Source organism: Fistularia commersonii, chromosome 24 (assembly GCF_037954325.1).
Source record: "Fistularia commersonii isolate RoL2024-O1a breed Wild chromosome 24, RoL_Fcom_v1.0, whole genome shotgun sequence".
In the NCBI taxonomy this organism is placed as follows: Eukaryota; Metazoa; Chordata; class Actinopteri; order Syngnathiformes; family Fistulariidae; genus Fistularia; species Fistularia commersonii.
The window spans coordinates 1,306,385-1,333,486 of NC_141307.1; the positions used below are offsets into that span (position 1 = coordinate 1,306,385).

The 27,102-nt window shown below is 42.0% G+C and overlaps 2 protein-coding genes across 2 annotated transcripts; both read right to left on the reverse strand.

The window, feature by feature from the left end:
• Positions 1 to 1,334: 1,334 nt before the first annotated feature.
• On the reverse strand, positions 1,335 to 10,361 carry LOC147219597 (non-homologous end joining factor IFFO1-like). Its single transcript, XM_086171612.1, has 9 exons — positions 9,539 to 10,361; positions 6,757 to 6,817; positions 5,996 to 6,091; positions 5,760 to 5,900; positions 5,496 to 5,680; positions 4,553 to 4,670; positions 3,379 to 3,474; positions 2,311 to 2,441; positions 1,335 to 1,688 (listed from the first exon to the last, which is right to left on the reverse strand). The coding sequence occupies exons 1-9, from the start codon at positions 10,252 to 10,254 to the stop codon at positions 1,544 to 1,546; spliced, it is 1,689 nt and encodes a 562-aa protein (XP_086027738.1). The 5' UTR covers positions 10,255 to 10,361; the 3' UTR covers positions 1,335 to 1,543.
• Positions 10,362 to 11,986: 1,625 nt separating this feature from the next.
• On the reverse strand, positions 11,987 to 20,043 carry LOC147219598 (glyceraldehyde-3-phosphate dehydrogenase-like). Its single transcript, XM_086171613.1, has 12 exons — positions 19,942 to 20,043; positions 19,441 to 19,490; positions 16,454 to 16,553; positions 16,258 to 16,367; positions 15,079 to 15,169; positions 14,841 to 14,956; positions 14,665 to 14,746; positions 13,286 to 13,437; positions 13,118 to 13,196; positions 12,833 to 12,916; positions 12,322 to 12,419; positions 11,987 to 12,157 (listed from the first exon to the last, which is right to left on the reverse strand). The coding sequence occupies exons 2-12, from the start codon at positions 19,461 to 19,463 to the stop codon at positions 12,088 to 12,090; spliced, it is 1,005 nt and encodes a 334-aa protein (XP_086027739.1). The 5' UTR covers positions 19,464 to 19,490; positions 19,942 to 20,043; the 3' UTR covers positions 11,987 to 12,087.
• Between the last annotated feature and the right edge of the window lie 7,059 nt (positions 20,044 to 27,102).

Here is a 27,102-nt window from a genome sequence, read left to right on the forward strand (position 1 = left end):
ATGTTGTATTTACGTGAAAATGTAAATTCTTTGATCATAAATTTACATTAAAAAAAAAATTTTAAAGTATGTTTCAACACGTAACATATGTGATGTTTTACAATATTAAATGTAATGTTTTTAACTTAATCTTTTGATGTTTTAAAAAATGTCTGATGTTTTAAAGACCAATTCTGTGTTGTTTTAAATAATAAGTGTATAGGGTTTAAAAAGGTTTCTGGTTTGACAGATCAATCCACAGAAACCTTGATGTTTAAAATCAACTTCAGTTTAAACTTTGACTCCCTTTGATCCTTGGGTGTTTGATCTTATTGGACGGGATGAAAGTCAAGTCAAAAACGAAATGAAACGTTTAAAAAAATAAACTTCATAAATATTGACATTTCATTATTGTGTTGCTTTAAAAATAATTATTGTCATTTTTATATATTTATGTATATCTATATATATATATATATATATTTGTTACTTCTTACTGAATGCTTACTTCATTTCCTTGCTGAGTTACTTCTTGCGGTTATTCATAAGTACTGTTTGCGTATTTAGAGGGTTTAACTTCATCAGCTGAGTGTTTGCAAGTTTTTAATATTTTCTTTATAATCGGTTTCTTGCTGAGTTGATATGCGACGCTCTTCTGCCTTTTTTTTTTCCATTTCTTCATTTTTATTAAAAAAAAACTCGAATATTTCTGTGGTTTCTCGTTGATTTTCCTTTCATTGGTTTCAATTATTTTCTACATATTTCCAAATAAATTTTTCAGGAAAAATTTTTTGCAATATTTCTCGAGATTTTTCGTTTACCCTGATAAAATTGGTCCCTGACCTCCACAGAACATCGAGCACTTTTTAGGTCAGCTTCCTAAAATCAGGATCATAGTTATTGACTGTTCTTAAATTTCTTGCCAATTCTTTTTTCTCCTACAATTTATTTCTAATTTCTAGCACCCTGTTTTCCACCTCCAACAATTTATCAATTTTTTTCAAACAGTCAAGTGAATTTAATAAGAACTGACTGAGATACTCACCGTAGATAAAAATAAATAAAAATAAAATAAACCAAAGGACGGTGATGTTCCGTGTGCGATTTGTTTTTGTGCGTCAATGCAGAGAAAACGATGTGTGCGGACGGCGGCGCAGAGAGGACACGTGAACGGGGAAAACATCGACAACAACAACAACAACAACAACAAGCAGGACAGGCTGCTGACGTGCAGTACCGCCTGTGTCCACTAGGGGGCAGCAGAAACCAGGCAGAAATGGATGGCGTTTAAAACGAATAAAACTAATGAATAAGTAAATAAAATCATTCTTTTGCCTAAAAGTGATGGAGATTCATTTTTGTTTTGATTTTTAATTTGCTGGTTTTAAACTACTTGATAATGGAGATGTGAGGTGATGCTCGGCTTTAAGGTGACTGATGTATGTATGTATGTATGTATGTATGTGTGTGTGTGTGTGTGTGTGTGTTTGTGTGTGTTTGTGTGTGTGTGTGTGTGTGTGTGTGTGTGTGTGTGTGTGTGTGTGTGTGTGTGTGTGAGTGTGTGTCAGGGTTTCCTCCAGGTCAGAGGCGGGATTGCGGCGTTGGCGTCGCAGTACGTGTCGGCGTCGGGAGGAAGTGCCGGCTTCTTCCTTTCCTTCTCCTCGCCGTCCGAGTCGTCGGGCGCCAGCGGGACGATGGGCGGCGACTTCCTGTGGACGGAGAGGACGACCAGCTCAACATCCATGAGGACGCTTTGCACACGGTGTGTGTGTGTGTGTGTGTGTGTGTGTGTGTGTGAGAGAGTGTGTCAACTCTGTTTTGTTGTTTCATGTCAATCCAGACCTCTGTGTGTGTGTGTGTGAGTATATATATTTTGTGTTTTGCATCTTAGGTCCTATGTTATGTGGGTGTGTGTGTGTGTGTGTGTGTGTGTGTGTGTGTGTGTGTGTGTGAGTCTACTCTGAGAGTCTACTCTGTGTCATGTCAGTTCGTATCTATGTGTGTGTGTTTGTGTAGTTTGTGTGGTGCATCTTAGTTCACTCATATGTGTCATGACAATGCACACTAACTTGTGTGTGTGTGTGTGTGTGTGTGTGTGTGTGTCTACTCTGTGTTTATGTCAATCCAGACCCGTGTGTGTGTGTATTTCATGTATTACATCTTAGGCCACACCAACCTTGTGTGTGTGTGTGTGTGTGTGTGTGTGTATATACTCCGCGCTGCATGTCAGCACATACCTATATATGAATGTGTGTGTCTACCCTTTATTTCATGTCCATCCATACCTATGTGTGTGTGTGTGTGTGTGTGTGTGTGTGTGTGTGTGTGTACCTCTCCCCGCTCTGTGTGATCAGCCTCCTGCAGGTCTCCATCTGCACATCCAGTCCTCTCTTCATGGAGCACATCTCCATGTACTCGTGCAGGTGGCGGTTCATGTCGCTTTTAGCCGTGGCCAGCTCCAGCTGCCAATCAATACGTAGATCAATAGACCAATCAATCAATCGATCAGTGCTTCTAACTGACAACACACTGCAAACATGCTGATTAAGACACTGAAAACAGCAAATCAACCAAAATCAATTCATCTTTTACACTCAATCCATACCGACAAACACACACACACACACACACACACACACACACACACACACGTAGGTGTGCATTGACAGCACACACACATAAGGCACACATAAGGCCTAGGTGTGACTTAAGATGCAAAACACAAAATACACACACAAACACACACACAAATGTGGGGGATGATGACATGCAACAGAGTACAAACACACACACAAACACACACACACACACACATACATGTAGGTATGGATTGTCACGCAACAGAGTACACACACACGCACACACACACATACAGATAGTGTATGTAGGTGTGCATTGACACGACACACACCCACATAATGTGTATTTAAGATGCAAAACACACAGTATACACACAAACACACAAAATGCACACACACACACACACACAGGTATGGATTGACATACAACAAAGTACACACACACTCACATACAGATATGTAGGTGTGTACTGACATGCAATAGAGTACACACACACACACACACACACAGATACAGTATGTACATTATGTGTGTGTGTGTGTGTGTGATAGGTGTGCATTGACATGACACACACACATAATGTAGGTGTGAGCTAAGATGCAAAACACAAAATATACACACACACACACACACACACACACACACACACACACACACACACACACACCAACAGGTGTGTATTGAAGGGTCTGGTCACAGTTCGGGTGGAGGTCTTGATCCTGGTCTCAGTCTTTTTGTATGTCTTAGTCCCAGTCCTTGTTCCAATACCAGTCCCAGTCCTGGTCCTGGTCTCAGTCCTGATCCTGGTCCTGGTCTCACCTCGATCTGGTCTATGGTGTCCTGGTATTCTCTCTCTCTGGACTTGAAGAGCGACTCCGTGTCCTTGATCACCTTCTCAATGTTCTCGTCCTGTGGCTGCACAGAGAAGTTTCACCTCAGACGTCACTTTCTCCTCCTCCATCCATCCATCCATCATCCATCATCCATCCATCATCCATCATCCATCCATCATCTATCCATCATCCATCCATCATCCATCCATCATCCATCCATCCATCCATCATCCATCCATCCATCCATCCATCCATCCATCATCCATCCATCCATCCATCCATCCATTATCCATCATCCATCATCCATCAATTGTTCTTCAGCTGATCTCATCTTTACATGGGAAATTTCTAAAATGATTTAAAACATGTATTTTCTTTCTTCTTGTGTAAAAAACTATTTTGAATTAATTTCTTGTTTATTTTTAATTTAATTTAATTTTAATTTAATCCACTGAGAGGACAGATTCTTGTGATTTGTTTTTTGATAAAGATGTTTTGTATAGATTTTATCTGACTTATACTTTGAAATATTTTAAATTTTAATCAATTTATTTCTGATTTCAAGGATTCGTCTTTCCAAATGTACACGATTGGCTGAAATTTGGAGGCGGAGTTACAATAAACATTACAGTAATAGAGTTAAAATATGAATGTGTAGGAATTGATAACATATTAAAGCTGATTTAGTACAAAGATTACAGTAATCGAGTACAACTATTAAAGTATTTCCATACAAATGGTATCGGAATTTTGTACACATGTTAAGAAATATAGAAGAAATATTAATGTCATTTAATACAAACATAGAGATAATGTGGTACAAATGTGGTACAATTTAATACAAACACCATAATAATATAGTAAATAGATATCAAATATTTAAATATTATTTTTTTATGGAATATATTACTATTTATGTAAAATACATATTTATATATTTATTTATTGATATTCATATTGTGTTACTATCATCATTAAAACCTATTTTATTATCACAGTTAATAGATATGAAAGTAGTTTTGTACAAATAATGGTATAATTTAATTTATTATAAATACGGTAATTGAGTGCAAACATTAAGGTACATCAATGCCGATCATTTTCTGACTTTTAATATTGTGTTTTTTTGTGTGTGTGTGTGTGTGTGTGTGTGCGCCCACCTCCCCCTGCGGCTCCACCTCCAGTGAGCATCCAGGGAAATCCTCCCACAGCAGCAGCGTTTCCTCCGTCTCCTCCCAGGCCAGGCTGTCACAGTCGTCCTCAAACTCACACTCCCGCCTGCAGGACACACACACACACACACACACACACACACACACACACACACACACACAAACTAGTTTCAGTGCTTTGAAATATACAGAAGCCAAGTTGAGAGCATGCAAAGAGGCAGGTGTGTGTGTACTCACACACACACACACACACACACACACACACACACACACACACACACACACACACACACACACACAGATACAGACTGAGACACACACATACTAAATGTGTTTGCATTATAATGCAGTGAAATGTAACAGACACATGAGCAGGGACACACACACACACACACACATATGCGCGCACGCACACTCACACATTCAAATGCATAGACGCAAAAACACACACATGCCGATGACACACACACACACACACACACAGATGCAGACTGAGACACACACAGACACATACTAAATGTGTTTGTATTATAATGCAGTGAAATGTAACAGACACATGAGCAGGGACACACACACACACACACACACACACACACTCACGCATTAACATGCAAGCAAACATGTACAAACACCCATGCACACACACGCACACATATGCGCGCACGCACACTCACACATTCATATGCATACACGCAAACACACACACATGCCATTGACACACACACACCCTTGCATTGTTGCATAAATACATTGACAGTCACGGATGTGTGTGTGCACCAAACACACACACACACTCATGCACACAAACATGAATGCATGCATACACACACTGACTGTCACGGAAATGTGTGTACCAAACACACACACACACACACACACACACGCACACACACACACGCACACACACACACACACACACACACACACATACAGCTGGTTCAGAACTCTTTGCATCTGCTCGTTGATCTGATTGGCCGATGTGCTGCAGGAGTCATCGTCCTTAGCTCCGCCCCCCTCGCTCTCTGACGCGCTGGCTTCGTTGTCGTCGCCGCTCTTCACCCATTGGCCGCTGGGCTTCCTGGCACGGCGGGTCAGAGTGGAGGGGGGCGTGGCCACCTGGAAGGGGGCGGAGCATGAGACGCGTCAGCCAATCGGCGTCCGGCAGACGGGAGGACGCCCGGACGGCGCCGCGCACCTGGAACACGTGGACGCTGTCCTGGCAGTTCCTCTGCTGAGCCACGTCGCAGAGACGCGCCGTGATGTCGATGCGCCGGCAGATGTCCATGTCCACCTTCATGGCCTTCTCCTGGATCCGGGTCTCCAGGTCCGACACGTTCTGGAAGGACGGCGAAGAGCGGGCCGACAATGAGGAGCCCGGCGGCGGCGGCGGCGGCGGGACGCCATCGGACGGGCGAAACCGGGAGAACTTACGCTGCTGACCAGACCCTTGAAGAGGACCAGCTCCGCCTTCAGCTGCTTCACACGCAGGGACAGCTCGTCCTGACACACCTCGCTCTCCTGAAGGTCCTACGAACACACACACACACACACACACACACACACACAGATTGACTGTTTTAAGTTTGCATCATAAGAATAATCATCATCATCATCAATAAAAAAGTAGATAATACTCATTCTCATCATCGTTATTTCTCTTACTATTACAATTATTAAGATAAAAGAATACATTATTGACAAAAAAAGCATAACAACAATAATATCAATATATATAAATAAGTATATAGATAGAAGGATGAAGTTCATAACAAAGATAGGAATAGATGACGGAATGACAAGGATAAAAATAGATAAAATCAACAAACTCCAAAGATAATAATGGATAACAGAATGACAACAACAAGGATAAAAATACACAGGATGAGAATGGAATAACAACAAGGATAAAAATAGATTACAAAATCAACAACAAACTCAATGCTAACGATAACATTTATTGTTATTATTATATGTAGAAATAGCAGTTATAGTCAAAATAGTTGTAGTTTTAGCAATAGTAGGTTGTAGCAATAGCCGTCATAGTATAGCAGTAGCAGTAGCAGCAGTGCTACTAGCAAAGCAGAGGTAGTTGTTATTCATTAATTTCAGTTACTATCTAGTAATCAGTACTCGGATACTTGGATTACTTCACACAGATTACTTCCATGCACTTTAAGGGTTCTCCAGCTCACCTCCTCCAGCTCGGCCACCTTCTCCTGCAGGTCCACCCGGGCCGTGTACTCCTCCTCCCACCTTCACACACACACACACACACACACACACACGGAGTGCACGTTATAAAGGTATAGGAGCAGCAGTAAAGGGAGTGTGTATATTTTTATGTATTTATATTCAGAAGTGTCCCTGCAGAGATGTTTGGGTGAAAGGCGGCTGAGGACGAGGAGGGACGCCGCCCGCCCGGTGACATCACCGCTGGAGGCCTCGGCTGCTGCATTGCAGGGAGGAAAAGGAGGGCGGCGAAGAACCAGGGGAGAGGAAGAACGCCCTCAACGTTAATAAACTTCATGGGTGTTTTGGCGAAAGTTTGAATTCCATGTATATTTTTAAAAAACAACAAGGTGATCATGAGGAGCAGCAGGTGGCGCTGCGAGCTGGAGCGCCGACGCCACCGAAGAAGAGCGAGCAGGAAGTTTACGGTGCTGTGGCGAAACTCCTTCTACTCCCCATCCACCCTGGAGGGTTTTAAAGCGATGTCAGATATCATCTCCCGAAGAGGAAGTGATGTCATGTATCGTCTCCCGAAGAGGAAGTGATGTCAGGTATCGTCTCGCAAAGAGGAAGTGATGTCATACACCCCCCCCAAAGAGGACATGATGTCATGTATCATCTCCCGAAAGTGGAAGTGATGTCAGATATCATCTCCCGAAGAGGAAGTGACGTCAGATATGATCTCCCGAAAAGGAAGTGATGTCAGATATCATCTCCCGAAAAGGAAGTGACGTCAGATATCGTCTCCCAAAGAGGAAGTGATGTCAGACATCATCTCCCAAAGAGGGAGTGATGTCATACACCACCCCCCAAAGAGGAAGTGATGTCATGTATCATCTCCCAAAAGAGGAAGTGATGTCAGTTACCACCTCCAAAAGACAAAGTGATATGATCTCTCAAAGAGGAAGTGATGTCATGTATCATCACCTCCCAAAGAGGAAGCGATGTCCTATCATCTCCCTAAAAGTGATGTAAGATATCATCTGCCAAAGAGGAAGTGATGTCATACACCACCTCCCAAAGAGGAAGTGATGTTATGTATCATCTCCCAAAGAGGAAGTGATGTCATATACCGCCTTCCAAAGAGGAAGTCATGTCATATCATCTCCCAAAGAGGAAGTGATGTCATACTTCATCTACCCGAGGGAAGTGACTCAGTTCTTACAATCACACAGAGGAAGTGATGTCATTTTCCTGCCTCCCACAGGGGAAGTAGAGGAAGTGATGCCATTTTTTTTTCATCTAGCGGAGGAATTGACATGCTTTATTTTCTAATTTCATCAGAGGAAGTGATGTCGTTAATCACCCCAGAGGACGCTGCCAGGCGGCCATGTTCAAACACACCAATCCGCCTCAGGGCGACCACAGACCTCAACAAAGAGCGTGCATTGAAAAAAGCAAATAATCTGCAGAAACATGAGAAGTTCCTCGCTCTCCTGCTGAAAGAAAATGAAACTAAACTGCACCAGAAATGAGGAACGATTTAGAAGTTTCCCTGACATCAGAAGGTGCCGAGACCAGTGTCAGACGTACGAGAAGAAAAACAAATTCACGATAAAATCCGAAAAGAAAAAACACCATAAATGATCAGAAACAATAACAAGTAAATACAAATGATCAGAAGATGATCAGAAGGGACGGGGACTGATGAGGACGCCTGGGTTCCTCCTCAGAAGGTGTCCTCAGGAGCAGCCACTGCCAGGAACATCTATCGATCGGCGCCTTCGACCCGAGCGGAGTCGCTTGCAGACTCAGCAGGACCTCTGACGCCCTTCACCCTCGCCTTCGCCGCATCCATCAACACCCTGGAGACGCTTCTCCTCAAGAACCCTCCGGCTGCAGAGCAGGAAGCAGCTCTGGAGAAGCCGAGCTCCCCTCAACACGCTCCCGAAGACAGAAACAGAATTGATCTGCGATACATTATGATATGATTCTAAATACATATATTGTCTTTCAGTCGTGGGTAAATAACTTTTAGACAGAATTAATTTAGATTTAATTAGTGATTTTTTTTTTAATACAATGGAAGTTCACTTATTCAGTTATTTGTTAAGTTAGTCAGTGATTTTCTCAGTCAGGAATCGATTGTTTTTTTTAAATATAATGGAAGTTCAATACCACGTGACCCCTGGGGGGCGCTCTGATTGAATGGATCTGCTTGGCCGTTTTAATAAAAAAGATTATTCACTAATTCGTTAAATTAGTCAGTGATTTTCTAAGTCAGGAATCGATTGTTTTTTTTAACCCTCATATTATGTTAAGGGTAAATTTGACCCATTTCACCCATTGACCCAATGGGTCAAATTGACCCTTAACATAATATGAGGGTTAAATATAATGGAAGTTTGATACCACGTGACCCCTGGGGGGCGCTCTGATTGGATGGACCTGCTTGGCCGTTTTAAAAAAAAAAAAGATTATTCACTAATTCGTTAGTCAGTGATTTTCTCTGTCACGGATCGATTGTTTTTTAAATATAATCGAAGTTTGACACCACGTGACCCCTGGGAGGCGCTCTGATTGGATGGACCTGCTTGGCTTGGCCGTTTAAAAAAAAAAACATAAAAAAAAAAAGATAATTCACTAATTCGTTCAGTTAGTCAGTGATTCTCTCAGTCAGGGATCAATGATTAACATTCATAATTCAAATAAATAAATAAAAAAAGTTTTAAAAACTGAAAGGAGTGAAAAGGTACACCGGCCGGCAGCCATGTTTGTAGTTTTTTCAGTCGAAGCTTCTCTCACCTGCGCTTGTACTCGTCGCGCTCGCGCTTCACCTTCGCCAACACGTTGTAGAGCGCACGCACTTCCGGCGTGATGGTATCGATCTGCACGCCCACGCCGTCCGGGTGCGTCCACGCCACGCCCGGGGCCCCGCAGCGCCGGGCGCGGCCCGTCGGGTTAGAGTTGGCGTCCACGGCCAGCAGGTGCACGTAGGCGTGCCCCGCATGCATGCGGGCCGCGGCGTTGGCGTTGTGCGCGAAGCCCGTCTGCACCGCCGCCTCCTTGGCGGGCGGCTGGCGGTGCGCGTCCCCGCCGGTGGCGGCGGCGGCGCGCTCCTCCAGCGCCTGCTGCAGCTGCTTCTCCAGCAGCTTGTTGCGGCGCTCCAACTCATGCACTTTGGCCAGGAAGCAGCGGAAGCGCAGGTTGAGGGTCTTCAGGACGCTGATGTTGGAGCCCAGGTCGTTGCGCAGCGCCGTGGCGGCGGGAGGGACGCGGCGTGGCGGCTGCGGGGGTTGCGGGAGCGGCGGCGCGCTCAGGTGCAGGTAGGCCAGGCCCGGCGTCGGGAGCGCGCCCAGGTCCAGCGGCGGGAAGCCGTCCGGGCTGAAGCCGCCGTGCTCGCCCGGGAAGAAGACCGGCTCCGGGTCGGCGTGGCCGCTCCCCTGCGGCGGGAAGCCGCTCTCGCCCACCAGTGGATTCATGGCGCCGTAGGAGAACCGGAAGTGCTCGAAATCCGGCATGAACCCGGGATGTGCGGAGGCTCTGCAGGGACCGGAAGTGGACACCCGGCTGCGTCCGAATGCCCCGGACGGTCACCTTTGTGGGAAATTAAAAAAAATAATAAAAATAAAATAAAAGATGCACGAATGCGCAGCTGATGACTGCTCCGGGACTGAGCGGGACCGGAACCGGCGGGATTAAGCGACGAATTAATCCAGACGTGCGAAATCCCGCCTGCTAATCTCAGCCTCCCGGTGTGAGAAATAACAATAAACAATTAAAAATAGAAAAGCCAAGAGCGGTATTTACAGCACGTAAACCCCAAAGTTCGGCACCGGAGTGATGGAGGGAGGACCCGCGGCGGTGCAGCAGTCCCGGAATAAACACTGCGGCGGTCCGGTACCGGGAGGCACCGAGAAGAGGCGCACCGGGAAAAAGCGCCGGTCTTTACCGTAATTACCGGTGTAGAGGCGGATTCTTCTCCAAATCTTCTCGTCGTGGCAGCTGGACTGGAATTTATTCATTTGAAAAGGTTTTTATTTCTCGATATCGGAGGGAAGACGAGCTGGTTCGATTGGTTTCGGGATTTTGATCAAGAAAAAAAAACAGTTTGTTTGTTGAATTGATGTGGAAATTTAAAAAAAAGAGGAAGAAACCGGGGAGAGATGAACCCCGAAGAAAGTTAATTTTTCAGTAAACTCAGAAAATTGCTAAGAAGCGAGACGGAAAGTCAGAGTGTATTCACCGAAAATACCGTTCGCTCTCTCATTCAGTTCAGAAAATAAATTAAAAAATGAGCCTGAGGTTCGCAAATTTTCACTGAAAATACAAATCACCCTCTCATTCATGAAAGTGGTAACAAATGAGCTGAAAATTGCCAAATAATTCCGTGAGAATACCTTTGGGAAGTTGGCAGAACTTTCACAAAGTATTCAGTGAAAATACAATTCACCCTCTCATTCAGGAAATGAAGAAATTTGCCAAAAATTGTGAAAATATTCACTGAAAATTGAATTTGTCCTCTTAATTAGAAAGTGTATAAGAATACTAGCTGAAAAGTCACAGTATATTCACTGATATTGCCATTCACCCTCTCATTCAGAAAATAAATGTAAACATTAACCAGGAAGTTCAGAAAATGAAAAAAAATAAGAAATTTGCCAAAAATTGCCAAAATATTTCCTGAAAATGATATTCACTCGTCATTCACACCTGTCAGAAAATGGATGACAAAATTAGTAGAAAATTCACAAAATATTCACTGTGAAAATACAACTCGCCCTGATCCAGAAAATTGAAACGAAATTTGCCAAAAAATTCACAATATATTCACTGAAAATACCATTCACCCGTCATCCACACCTCAGTCAGAAAATTGCTAGGAAAAAAATCTGCAGAAAATTCACTTGTTCGTTAATAAATCAGCCAGGAAGTTCAGAAAATTAAGAAATTTGCCCAAAATTGCCAAAATATGTACTGAAAATGATATTCACCCGTCATTCACACCTCTGTCAGAAAATGGATAAAAAATTAGCAGAAAATTCCAAAAAATATTCACTATGAAAATACAATCCGCCCTCATTCAGAAAATTGATACAAAATTTGGGAAAAATGCGCAATATATTCACACCCCATTCAGAAAGTGAGTAAACTATTAGCTGAAAAGTCACATTCTACTCGCAGTAAATCCCGTTGGGCCTTTCGCTCGCGCCTCACACCGACACACACAGAAAACACACACACTCGTAGAGGTGTTTCTCCAAACTGAGGACTTTATTGTGGCGTTACAGGTGGGACATCCTGGCGGCGGAACAGAGGAGGCGCTCGTAGAAAAGAAAGGACGAGGAGGTTGTTTACTCCTTGCTGGCCATGTGCAGCACCAGGTCACACACACGGTTGCTGTAGCCGAACTCGTTGTCGTACCTGCGGAGGAACGGGAAAAGATTAAAAATAATAATAATTAACCATTTAGAATTATTTTATAATTCCTGACGATCATTATTTCTCCTTTTTTCCCTTGTAAAGCTCATTTTGTCCATTTCATTTTTTGGGAATATTTGTGTTATGGGGTTCATGGATGATCTCACCAGGACACCAGCTTGACAAAGTGGTCGTTCAGCGCGATGCCGGCGCCGGCGTCGAAGATGGAGGAGTGGGAGTCGCTGTTGAAGTCCGTGGACACGACCTGCGTGGACGGAATGCGGTTTAACACGCTGCACTTCCAGTCGCGGCCACAAGAGGGCGCCAGAAACACGCGGACTCAGTCGTTACTATCAATCGTTGTCTTCCAAATGAGACACCTGTGTGTGTGTGTGTGTACCTGGTCCCGTATGTGTGTGTGTGTGTGTGTGTTCCTGGTCCTGTTTGTGTGCTTGGTCCTCTTTTGTGTGTGTGTGTTTGTATGTTCCTTGTCTGGTCCTGTGTTTGTGGGTATGTGTGTGTGTGTACTTGGTCCCCTGCGTGTGTGTGTGTGTGTAACTGATCCCGTGTGTCTGTATGTGTGATCCTGGTCCTCTGTGTGTGTGTGTGTGTGTGTGTGTGTACCTGGTCCTTTGTTTGTGAGTGAGTGTGTGTGTGTGTGTGTGTGTGTGTGTGTACCTGGTCCTCTGTGTATCCCAGGAAGCCCTTCATGGGTCCTTCTGCTGCTGCCTTGACGACCTTCTTGATGTCGTCATATTTTGCCTGCAGGAGAGAAGAGAGAGTGTGAGGCCTCCGACCGCCGGGGTCTGCAGCCGCCCTCGGGCTCCACCTCAACTATCGGGATTATTCCAGCTTCGAATCGGGATTATCCCTGCTTCGTATTGGGATTATCTCTGCTTCGAATCTGGATTATTTCCCGCCCCTTTGTCTCTCCAGTCCTTGCGTTCCCCTCCAGATACTCACGGGCTTCTCCAGGCGGACGGTCAGGTCGACCACGGAGACGTTGGGAGTGGGAACACGGAACGCCATGCCGGTCAGCTTGCTGTCATGGGAGCGACACACGGAAACGGCGAGGTCAGCCGCGGTTCCCTCGCACGCCGTCGTCACGGAAACAGGAAGTGCGGCGTTTACCCGTTCAGCTCGGGGACCACCTTGCCCACGGCCTTGGCGGCGCCGGTGGAGGCGGGGATGATGTTCTGGGAGGCGCCGCGTCCATCCCTCCACAGCTTCCCGGACGGACCGTCAACGGTCTTCTGTGTGGCGGTGATGGCGTGGACGGTGCTCTGCGGGGGCGATCGATAGGCAATCGATCAATCGAGGAAGGTATTTCTAAGAATATTTCAGGTGAAAGTTTTACATGATAGCATGATAATATGATAGCAGGATCACATTATCGCATGCTAAAACAATAGCATGATCTCATGATAGCATGATAATATGATAGCATGATCACATAATCGCATGCTAAAACGATAGCATGCTCTCATGATAGCATAATAACATGTTAGCTTCATGCTAACAGGAAGTTTTCCTGTCAATTTGTCAAAAAAAAATGTGGGATATCTCTTGCTTTTTTTTTTGTTTTTTGTTTTTTTTTATAAGATTGGATATTTTCTTGAATTTGGGTGAATTTGCAGGCATTTTTACCGATTTGTAGATTTTTTTTTTTATTTTGTTGAAATTTCTGACAAAAATGTTTGGCAATTTTACGGGAAATTTACAGAGGAAATAAGAATAAGAACAACTTTATTTATCCCAAAGGAAATTGTTGAAATTGAGTTTCATGTAAAACATAACAATAATAAATAATAGTAGGAAGGAGGGAGAATAAGAAAAAAAATAAAACTAGAAAGTGTCAAAGTCAAGTCTATAAAGTGTTTTAAGGTCTTAAAAAGTACAAAGATTTGAAGATTCCCTTCGGCTGAAGGAAGAGGAATTAAAATGTGGTGCATTTTCCCAAAGCGGGAGGGAATTTTCTTGGCTGTTTATCGTAGAATTTTGGGAGAATGCGCCGGAAAATTCACGACATTTTTCCAGCCGATCTCTGCTCACGTTTTGAAAGGTATAGAGTAATTTGACTGAAATAGTCCGGGATTTTCTTGAAAAACGTATCCAGGTAACATGTTTGTATACAGGACTGTCTCAGAAAATTAGAACATTGTGATAAAGTTCTTTATCTTCTGTAATGCAATTGAAAAAACAAAAATTGCTTTTTCATGATTCTAATAATTCTAATAATATTCTAATATTTTGAGATAGGATTTTTGAGTTTTCTTAAGATGTAAGGCAGAATCAGCAATATTAAAATAATAAAAGGCTTGCAATATTTCAGTTGATTTATAATGAATCCAGAAAGTATGACATTTTATTTTTTGTAATTGCATTACAGAAGATAAAGAACTTTATCACAATATTCTAATTTTCTGAGACAGTCCTGTATAGCAGTATTTCTTTTGTTTTAATTCCACAGTTTCACCTCTAGATGGTAGTGATAATTCTTTTTTTATTACCATGAGACCCTCAACGATGCCGAAGTTGTCGTTGATGACCTTGGCGAGGGGAGCCAGGCAGTTGGTTGTGCAGGAAGCGTTGCTATGGAGACACAGCGGGAGAAACCAAGTGTTCAGGACGCGTGCGAGACGAGACGCGGGATTATTATGGTCTGCGGAGTCCGGCGGCGCCTCACCTGACGACCTTCATGGAGTTGTCGTACTTGTCGTGGTTGACGCCCATGACGAACATGGGGGCGTCGGCGCTGGGGGCGGAGATCACCACCCTCTTGGCGCCGCCCTTCATGTGAGCCTGGGAGAGGATGGATAATTGCTTATATAGCTTAGCTTCATGCTAACATGCCTATGAAAGCAGGAAATTAGATGGATATTTATTTTTCTGTAGCACAAGGAACCTCTTTGGAGGAGACTCACTGAGGCCTTCTCCACGGTGGTGAAGACACCGGTGGATTCCACCACGTAGTCCGCGCCGGCATCGCTCCACTTGATGTTAGCCGGGTCCCTCCTGCGGTCACATGGTCGCACAGTCACATGACAGCATGGTAGCATGGTAGCATGGTCCCACACTTACAGACCACAGCATCGCAGGATAGCATGATCATTTTCACAATCATACTGTTACGTGATCGCATGCTAAAACGATAGCATGTTAGCATGATAATATGATAGCATGATCACATGATAGCATGATGAGTTTCACTATCAATCCCTTACATGATCGCATGATACCATGATGGCATGATCACATGATCACATGCTGAAACGATAGCATGAGCACATGATAGCATGATAATATGATAGCATGATCACATTATCACGATGAGTTTTGCGATGCTAAAACGATAGCATGATCAGATGATAGAATGATCACATTATCACATGCTAAAACGATAGCATAATCATATGATAGCATGATAATATGATAGCATGATCGCATGATAGCATGATCACATTAACGCATGATAAAACAAAAGCATGATCACATGATAGCATGATAATATGATAGCATGATCACATTATCTCATACTAAAACAATAGCATGAGCACATGATAGCATAATAATATGATAGCATGATTGCATGATAGCATGATGAGTTTCGCTATCAATCCGTCACATGATAGCATGATACCATGATAGCATGATCACATTATCACATGCTAAAACAATAACATGATTGCATAACAGCATGATCACATTATCGCATGCTAAAATGATAGCATGATCACATTATCGCATGCTAAAACGATAGCATGAGCGCATGTTAGCATGATAATATGATAGCCTGATCACATTATCGCGATGAGTTTTGCGATCAATCCCTCACATGATAGCATGATCATAGGTTAGCATGATAAAATGACAACATACTCAAATGATAGCATGACCACATGATCATGATGAGTTTCGCAATCACGCCGTCACATGATCGCATCATCATATGTTAGCATGATTACACAGTTACATGACAGCTCAATCATATGCGAGCCTGATCACACGATCATACGATAGCATGATCGTGATGATTTTCACTATCACGCCGGACCATGACACATGCACGTGCAGTGGGCGGAGCCTGGCGTACGTGCACGTACTCGTGGAAGACGGTGATGTGCAGGTTACCGATGACCAGCTTGCCGCCCTCGGCCTTCACCTCGCTGTTCTTCCACACGCCGTGGGTGGAGTCGTACTTGAACATGTAGACCTGCGGGCGGGCCGTACTTTTAGAATCTGTGTCACACACACACACACACACACACACACACACACACACACAGCAGGACGTCTCACCATGTAGTCCAGGTCGATGAAGGGGTCGTTGATGGCCACGACCTCCACCTTGCCTCCCTTGGCGGCGGCGCGGGTCACCAGGCGGCCGATACGGCCAAATCTGAAAGACAGCGCCGGATTGGTCAGCGTGGTCACATGAGGGGGCGGAGTCTTTTACGCCAGTGTTTCCCAAGCTTTTTTTGAGCTACGGCACATATTTTACATTAGTAAGATCACACGGCACACCACCAAATAAATATGTCAAAAACATTTTTTAACGAATTAGAATGAAACCGTAGTCTCAATTTACTTAGTGTGAAATCTAATATATCTAATATCTGTAGATTCGTCAAGTTGCAATGCAAATTTCCCACTGATGTGCAACTTTTCCAGAACACTTTTTTGCAATGTCCGAAGACATGTCATCAATATGTCTGAAAATGGTATTATTTGAGAGAACTGGCTATTTCTTTATCAACTCCAGAGCCGAGCTTTTCTTCTCCAATGATTTTTCCGGCAGGTAGTATTAATGTTTTGCTGTTTGGATTTAGAGACGAGTTCAGCAACTTTCTAGCAGCTTTCACTACTTTCTCACTCGTCTTGGTCGTTTTCAACAACGCTGCCTGTTTGTTTACGCAGATACAAGTACTTTTTATTTTAAAAATGTATCACACAAAGTGTCACTAATCACTCTGATACACAGATGCACAGGTAAATTCACAAGCCGTTGCCATGGAATGTGCACATAGACATAGGAAGACACATTATTTGCGTCGGATAAATAATTTTCGGACCAATCGGGTGAAAGTGGGCATTTTTCCACGGCACACCTGATGATCTCTCACGGCACAGTGGTTGGGAAACACTGGTTTACGCAAATATATTTTGAGTTCCTGCAAAATAAAAAGGTTTTAATTTCCCTGATGTTTAGCAGGTTTTCTAGCACTGATCACATATTACGTCTTTATTTATATCAGGGGTGTCAAACACATTTTGGTCAAAAATGGCAGAATTTGGCATCAAGTGGGCCGGACAAGTAAAATCATTGCGTAATTAATTTTAACACATTTTTCCTTTGTTTTAGTGTAAAGAAGAGCTGGTAAATAATCAAGATTTTGCATATGTTCTGGAAAAAAAAATCAATGTTTTGTAATGACAGATAGAGTTTGTTTTTAATCGAATTTTTGTTGATTTAATTATCACTGAAGTCTGTATTCCAGGAAAAGGAGATCTTTTAGTCGGAGGAAGTGAATCCTTGTCTTCTAACCCCCTGGATATCGAGTGTGACGTCCCAAAATAGTCTGGGAGTTGTGTTACCTCGCACACAATCGCAGGCCGGCGGCTAAGATAAGTAGCTCTGGCTTTGCGCTGAAAGGTCGCGGCGCTCTGTCACGTCGAGCGTCCAGGTGTCGGGTCACATGACCCTCCAGCCGGCGCTTAAAAGTCCGAGGTTCGAGTCCCTCGCTCCCGTAACCCCATATCTAACCTCGTAGGATTTACCGTTCATTCACACGTGACTGTTTTTAGTTTCAAAGATGTGTTTTAATTCATCATTTTCGGGGATTTTTTTTTTGCTGCTTTTCATTTTTTTTTTCACCATTTTTTTTTTTTTTTATCAAATTAAATATCACATTTTTCCTTTTTAGTCCAGAGCGCTAAAACCAAGCTTTTAATCTGACTTTTACAGATATTTTTCTTAAAAAGTTTTTGTTAATTATTTTGAGATTTTTGGGGGTAATTCTGAATTTCATGGCAATTTTTGCACATTTTTTTATCTTTGAAGTCGCCTTAGGACGCCCTCCAGGTCCGACAGGGAATTTCGTCAGGGGTCAAAGGTCAAAGTGAAAACCAACAGATAAAAAAAAAATCCCCCCCCCCCCGCTCCTGGATTACGTCTCGGAGCCGACGGACGACCAGAAATCTAACGCCGCCGTTTGGAAACGTCACCCCGGTGCGGCGGCGGACCAAACCGGACGACCCGTGAACTCCGGCGGAAAAAGGTTGGAGGGTTAAAAATAGACACGGATAAAAAGAATGTGACAGCTGGGGGGGTCGGGGGGGACGGGGGGGCAAAAGGCTATAAATAACCAGAGAATAGACGGGTCCGGCAGAGCCTGACGTCCATACAAATTGCTGGGGGGGGTTGAAGTAAAAGGACTACAAAAGGATATGCAGCCGCATAAAAGGCCTTTTATAGAATTTAAAGGTATGTAAATGTTACACACGTTTGTTGAAACTTTCTGAAGCGTGTTGAGGTTCTCCATCTCCCCGAAGACGGTAAGTTATGGGTTGAAGAAACAACAGCTCAATGACCTTTTCCCCTTCAAGGTCATTTGGCGGAGTCCCACTCAGCTAGCAGCAACAGACGTCTGCATTTTTGGGCAGGAAACTTCTTGTTTTGAGTAATGCTACGTGTTTTGGGAGTAATACTACGTGTTTTGGGAGTAATACTAGGTGCACGGGTGCCGAAGCTTCATGTTTGGGCGACAAAGCTTCATGGATGGGCGCCATATTTGATGTTTTCAGCAGAAAAAACAGAGTTTGGGCAATTTAGCTTCACTTTTGGTGACGTGACTTCAGTTTTGGGCGCCATATTTGATTGTCCAGCATCAAAACCACAGGTTTTGGGCAGAGCGGCTTTGCCCTTCAGGGCTGGGCGCTGTATTTAATGTTTTAGCACTTAAAACTTAATGTTTGGGTAGAATTGCTTCACATCTGGAAGCGATATTTGATGTTTTAGCATTCAGACTGTCGGTTCGGTTCGTTTAACATCAAGTTTGGGCGGCAGAATTCATTAAATTTGCACTAAATTTGATCTTTTAGCACATAGCCTGCAGGTTTTGGGCAAAGACACTTCACATTTGGGCACTAAAACTGCATGTATGGTCACCGTATTGATTTTATAGCATGTTTTATCCACAAATCTGTTCATATGATTATATAATTATAATAATATAACATCCTTTTGTCACAGCAGTTTGTTTTTTGGGTAAGAAGCTTCTACTCACCCATTGATTCCGATCTTCACCATTTTGGCTGATATACGATCTCTTCGTCACTGGAAGGGGAAAGACAGAATAATAAATGAGTGAGGACGTCATGCTAAAAATGAATAATGAATTCACACACATTCATGGAGTCACCTCACTTTTTAACACAACAACAGTTGAATCCTCTTATCGTTTAAAAATATGTCTCAAGTCAATGACGGAATTTCAGAAAAATATTCATTTAGAATGAAGTGATTTTTTTTTTCTAAATGTAAGTGTTGTTTTTTTTAAAAGTGAAACAATGAGAAAAAGTTAGAAGAGAAAATCAGTAAAAATAACCTCAAAGAAAATTAACAGTTTCAGTGCATCGGGAGGTGAAAGAAAGGAAACTAAGAAATAGTTCAGATGAAGGGGAAGAAGAAGTGCTGCTGGAAAAGGTGGACAGGAGAAAGTGATGAAAACAACAGGTGGAAGAGGAGGAGAAGAAGAAGTGAAGGAGAAGCGGAGAAGGTCCGATACCGTGCGTGAAGGCTCCTCGGTCTGCGGGTCCACAGGATGCGCTGACAGCGGGGACGACAGCAGGCGCGGCCGCTATTTATGGGCGCGTCGCCTCCCAAGCCACGCCCCCTTGAAGCCACGCCCCCGACAAGGCCACGCCCCTGTGGCCGCATCCCGCTGTCAATCAAAGCGAGTGGTCCGCAGACCTCCGGCCGCGTATCCCTCCGCCGCGCAAAGTAGTCCCGGCTGAGAGACGACAAGTGGTTGCTGGGATGCCGACGACAGACCATAATAGTTCTAGAGAAAAAAAGTGATTGAAATCAAGTGAGTCCTTACGGATTCTGGATTCATGGTTTTATTGTTAGCTAAAACAATAATAAATATACTATATATATACATGTATATATGTATATGTATGTATATAAAATATACCAGCACTGTTTTCTTTCCCCCAGTTGCCCCTCGGGGGTAAATGACGTTTATTCTGATTCTTCTACCATGACTACTACCACTAATACAACCATTACTAATTATAATAATAATGATCAACAAGATTATAAATATACGGGCACAACTGCTATTGATGAAAACAGCAATAATAATGGTAATAATTACAAGCATAATGATAAATATACTGGCACAGTACATCTACTGGTACAACTATTCTGCTGCCACTGCTAGTAACAGTAACAATACTAATAATAATAATAATGCATATGTTAGCGCTGCTACGACTACAGCTACTATGAGCAACGGTACCAAAAACAATAAATATGTTGTTGAAACTATGATAATCTAATGAATAAAAGATATCAATCAAATCAGCACATCCCTAATATGTATAAATAAACTCAACTCACCTCAAAATAAAAAATGGCAAGAAATAAGAGTGAAAAAGTGAAAAAAAAAAACAAGAAATGAGGATGAAAAAAAAGGAATAAGTATGAAAAAAATAGAAATAGTAGGAATGGAAAAATAAAAAAAGGAATAAGTATGGAAAAAAACAGCAAGAAATAAGTTTAATAAAATAGCAAGAAATAAGTATGAAAAAAAAATAAAATAAAAGAGTTGATGAAAGCTGCTTCTGCTGCTGTGAGACTCGATGGGTCGGATGATTTCTGAGCAGCCTTTATTTCCTCCGAGGTTTTTGATTGATAACTTTATACCCCTCAGGAAATAAAGTTCATTGAAGGGTGGGGGGGTCCGGGCCCTCTGCCGGTGCGGCCACTCGACCTGCAGGTCGCAGAAATAATCTGCTCTGAAACTTCAGGTGAAATCATTTAGACTCAACATCTGGGCTGTGGAACATTAAGGAGTTCATATTCCGACATTTACCGTCATTGTTTTGGAAAGTTTTGAGGTTGTTTGGTTTAATTTCCTTTTTTTTTCTTTTATTTTTTGGTGCAAATTTTCATCTTAATAAAAGGACTCATTTGTTATTAATATTTTTTTGGAAGATGTGCTTCATTTTCACATATTTTTTAATTATTAATGCAATGAAATGTTTTGCCAGTATTTAGATTTTAATCCATTTATTGATTGATTTATTTCTTACGTATATATTATTTTCCAAGGAATTTTTTAGAGTTTTTCTTGACATATTGAAAAGTTCCACAAGACAAAATGACAAAATTTGATATTTGACCAAGTGCTTTGGTTTCATGTTTCTGCTTATTGATTGCATTAATTTTCATGACTTTTCACACCCAAAAATGACACATTTTTCAGGGCCTTCTAAAAACCTGCTATTTATTTTTATTTTTATTTATTTAAAATGTACCAACTTTTTAAAAAGGCTTATTCTCAGGCCATTATAGGGAACATTTTATTTCATTTTTTTATTTTATGCATCAAAACATTTCTAATCAAATCCGTCTCTGTGCTTTGCTAACAACTTCTTTACCTGTTAGCTTGCTGTCCCTGCATAAACAAGCCAACTTTGCAGCTGTTTTTTTTTTTCCTTTACATTCATTTTGTGCAGCCTGTCAGGGCCAGGGGGTGCCGGAGATCTAGGCCGTCATTGGTCGAAAAGCCGGGGTTCCCCCTGGATCGATCAGAGGTCCACCTATCGAGGCGTACGACCTTTCACCCTCCAACAGAGCCGCGATGTTGGTCAGAAAGTGTCGGGACTATTTCCGACGGCGTTTGGTTGACGGACAGCGCCGAGGTCAAGGAAAAGTTTAAAGACTGAAATCAGAGACGCCCCCGAACACCTCCTCGGCACGACCGACCGCTATCTCATGTCCGCCCCATGACTGCGACGATCATGTGACGCCATGGAAACCAGTTGTGAGGTGCATGTGTGTGTGTGTGTGTGTGTGTCCTTTCCCTTCAGCCCTCCTTTTCATTGTCTTCACTCTGCAGCTGTTGCAGCTTTTTTGCGTTCATCAGAACTTTGGTTGATTTTGAAAATAAAAGCGCACGAACGAATGAGTTAAATCTCATGCTTTAAGCTTGTTTCTTCACTTTAAGTTGAAATAAATATCATATCGGGGGTGAAAAGACGAAAAAATGACGATATATTGTATAAAGTTTCAGTGGAAGGAGCGTTTATTAACCTTCAAAATGGAAATCATTCTAAGGTGCTTTTTAAGGGATTTCTGTTATACAAGGTCTTCTTAGGAATGGAGTAATTAAAGCCCGTGAGCGAGTCTCACACACACACACACACACACACACACGCACAGGCATGAAACCCTGAGCCCGCCGGTGTTCGAGGCCGGGACTCGACGCCGCGAGTCCAGGGGAGGCGACGTAAAGGTCGTCTATAAATACGACGCCCGGTGGCTCCCGTCTTTCAGCCTCGATATGTCAGAGGTCGCGACATTTGCGGGGATGAACCCGCGGCCGGGGGGCGGAGCTTCATCCGGGCCCGGGGTCAGTCGCCGGGAGATTAGATAGGGCGGCTTTTGTGTTTGGCACGGCTCCCCGCCGTCGAACGCGCCGGTCGACACGGCGACGTTTGTCACCGCATTCCTGCTGCTGATAGTCTGACGACACGCGTTATCAGAGTTATGGGTTGAGGCGGGTGCTAGTTGCCCATGGCAACCGCCGCTGGCATTTCTTTGTTTGTCCCGATTCGCCACGAGACTTACTCTCTTTTCAGGATTTTTGTTTTCCCAGCAAAGGTCAGGGGAATTGTAGCGTCCCATTCACAGGCAAACCACAGGTAACACATATCCCCTGCTAATCTGGAATATCACCTGTTAATCCATAAAATCTGTTGATAGTCCATAATATCACCAGGTAATTCATAATATCCATGATAAACCAAATATGCCCTGGTAATCCACAATGTGGTTCAGGTACGACAGAGCGTGTTTTACAGCGCCCCCTGGTGGCCAAACTGGAAAAATGACGCAACGATAATTTTAATTGCAATTTTCACGTTAATCCCGCCGACCCGGGCAGAAGCTTAGCGACAGATCCGAGCTTTTCCTGGAACTGTCCTGGAAATGGTGCCTCCTTTGGGGGCAAGATGGACGCAAAAAGATGGCGGCTAGCGCAGCGTGCGTGCTAAGCAGAGAAGTCGTCTGGGGCTGACAGACGTTGACCTGTTGATGTAAAAAAAAAAAAAAAAAATTTATATGTATATATATATATATATATATATATATATATATATATATATATATATATTATTTTTATTAATTACATTTTTATTAATTTATTTTTTTTAATTTTTTAATTTTTTTTATTAATTTATTGATTTGTTTAATTTTGAGTATTTATTTTTTCATTAATTACAATTAATCATATATATATATATATGTACATATACATATATATGTATAAAAAAAGTGACTAATTTATTTTATTTTATTTTTTAATTGTATATTTAATTGTGTGATGTTCACAATTTGATGCTGCTATCCCATGTGCCCCCCAATTGCCCCCTTGCCACAAATTAAGTTTTTTTTTTCTGATTCTGATTCTAAAAATCAATTCAAAGGTAAAAAATGAACTGTGATAAAAAGAAAAATGCCTGAAAATGTCCAAAAATTCACAGGAAATAAAGAAAAGGTATTCTCTTTATAAATATTCAAAAAATTGAAGAGAATAAGTGCTATAAATAGAAAGCAGTTTCGAGAAAATCAGGCAAGGTGACCTCAGCACAAACTGGCTCGTAAAATATGACTCAATGAAGCGTTTGACTCCTACCTGCGATCGGATTGGCTGACGCTGCTCGCCATGGCGACCAAGTGGCTACTAACTTTTTCAGAATGGCCCGCAGACAGTGAGGATGTAGAAGCGCTGCGATTTGGCGCCCTCTTGTGGACAAACTTGGAACTGCAACAACACAGGGGAGATATGCAGGGATACTTGGAGTACCTTTACTGCAGAAGTAACTAAAAAGGGTGAAAATAATGAAGTAAAACACACAGTAATACTCCTCCTTTATCCAGGACTTTATAATCTAAGGCTATCATTTTGGCTATCAGACTTTTTAATTCCTCTTCCTTCAGCCGAAGGGGATATTCAAATCTTTGTACTTTTTTAGACCGTTAAACACTTTATAGCCTGGACTTTGACACTTTATAATTTTATTTGTATTTCTTATTCTCCCTCCTTCCTACTATTATTTATTATTGTTATGTTTTACTTGAAACTCTGGCACAATTTCCTTCTGGATAAATAAAGTTGTTCTTATTCTTATTCTTATTATTAGGTTACTACATTAAAAAATCAGCACACACACACATTTATATACACAAATATATATGAACACACACACGCACCTATATATATATAACACACGCACACACACATATATGTATACATAAATATATATATATATATATATGTGTGTGTGTGTGTGTTTGTATTTAATATTTTTCTGCAGTGCATTTGTATTTGTACTGCAAAAAAATACAGATAGGAAATGCAATAATACTTTACAATTTATTTTATTTTTTTGCAGAAAGATACCAGTCTTTCAAGGAAAGGTTTAAGTGTATTTGCAAGAACTTATTATTACTGCAAGATCATAATCCAATTAGTTCAAACATGACCTATCAAAAATGTATTCAGGCTTTTTTTCCCCAATAATCAATCAGTCAATCAATCAAACAAAGAATCAAATAAAAGATAGATGTGCCTGAATAACAGATTCATCTATATGAAAAAAAATACATATATTTATTTACCCTGCACAATTAAAAAATCACATGCTTGTTTTTTTTTTTGTTGAAAATCTGTAGTAGATGAAAAAAAAATCAAATTTGGCTTTTCATAAAAATAAAAAAAAATTATATTTAAAATGAAATAGCGTCCTGTCCCTCGCCCCAGGAGAGCGCCGTCCTTGGGTCGACCTTCCACAACGGGAAGTGGCTGTTAATGAGCTGAACGGAGGAGGACGGGATCCCTGCAGGTGTGTGTGTGTGTGTGTGTGTGTGTGTGGGTGTGGGTGTGTGTGTTTGTGCACGGGATCATTCATTCATAATTCATCCTCTGCTCTGTTTGTTGGATCAAATTGGGTTTTTAAAAGCCAGCAAGACTTTTCAAGGGGATTTGAGTTATAAAGAATAAATAGGTAAAAAAAAATTTTGGTCGGCAAAACATTTTAATAATCAACCAATTAATATTATTAGTAGTAATTAGTATTTGTAATATTATTAGTAATAGTATTATTAGCATTATCCCAACAACAATAAGAATAATGACAAAATAATAGATATATCAATTTAATTGTAAATGTCACCAAGTCATTTCTTGTTTATTCCGTCTATTTGTTAATGTCTTAAAAATAAAGTAAAATATTGTTTTGAAAAAGTAGTATCCTGATGGGTTGCTTTCGACATGTATTTTCAAAATAAATGCTAATCTTCTGGATTTATTCTTATTGACCTGATGACCTTTTAAATACAATCCACTGTATATTTAGGGATATATTGTTATCAACTTCATGTACTTTCAAAATAAATGCTGATTTTGGAGTTTATTGTTCTTGATTTTTGGGAGCTTTCAAAATATATGTACTGTTTAATTTGTGTGATTATTTGTATTGAATCATGCACTTTCAAAATAAATATATGTGGGGTTTATTGTAATTTATTTTACACACTTTCAAAATAAAGTGTCATTCAAATCAACCTGTGGGTGCAGACGGATGGATATCTGCAGTCCTGCACAGGTTTTCTGCTCAGCGAGGTGGACCCTCGAGGGGGGGACTGTGTGTGTGTGTGTGTGTGTGTGTGTGTTATGCTTTCAAAATCGTGACAGGAGGCTAAATGTGGCTTCGGAGGACCCCACAGGAAGTGGCGCAGCAGGACGCTGCCGCCAGAATAAAACAAAGAGAATCGATCCCAAAACCGGCATGAGATCAATCCCCAAGTCAGTGTGTGTGTGTGTGTGTGTGTGTGTGTGTGTGTGTGTGTGTGTGTCCTTGTGAGTGAGACTATCCGTGAGTGTGAGAGAATGCTAACCTATGCGTGTGTAAAGGCTAACTGTATGTGAGTGTAAATGCTAAAGTGTATGCATGAGTGTGTGTTTGTCCTTGTGAGTGATAGTATCTGTGAGTGTGAGAGAATGCTAACCTATGTGTGTGTAAATGCCAACGTGTATGTGTGACTGAGTGTGTGTGTGTGTTTGAGTGTGTGTCTTTGTGAGTCAGTGTATCTGTGAGTGTGAGAGAATGCTAAGCTGTGTGTGAGTAAATTCTAACATGCATGTGTGTTGATGCTAAAGAGTGTGAGTGTGTGTGTGAGAGAGAGAGAGAGAAAGAGAGAAAGAGGGTAAATGCTAATGTGTGTGTGTGTGTGTGTGTGTGTGTGTGTGTGTGTGTGTGTGTGTGTGTGTGTGTGTGTGTCTGTCAGCCTACTAGTTGCTTTGTGCTAACTAAGAGACACAGAGCATGGTGCAGTGACATAAAAATACCGCAGACCATCCAAATCAGGAGCTAAAGATGCTAATGCTAAAGATGCTAATGTGCTAATTGTCCTGAAAAGATGCTAGTTTTTCCCACCAAACAATCAGATACAAGCATTCATAAACCATATCAGCATAACGGCGTCAAACCCCAAAAACGGGACGTACCCCACAAACCACCGCCGTCGCCATGGTGACGAAGTCGGGCACCAATTGTGTCTGCGGACAGAAAAAAAAAAGAGGATTAAGAAAAAGAAAAAAAAAAAACGAGCAGAAAAAGTTGTGGGTTTTGTTTGTGTGTCCCTTCCGCGTCGC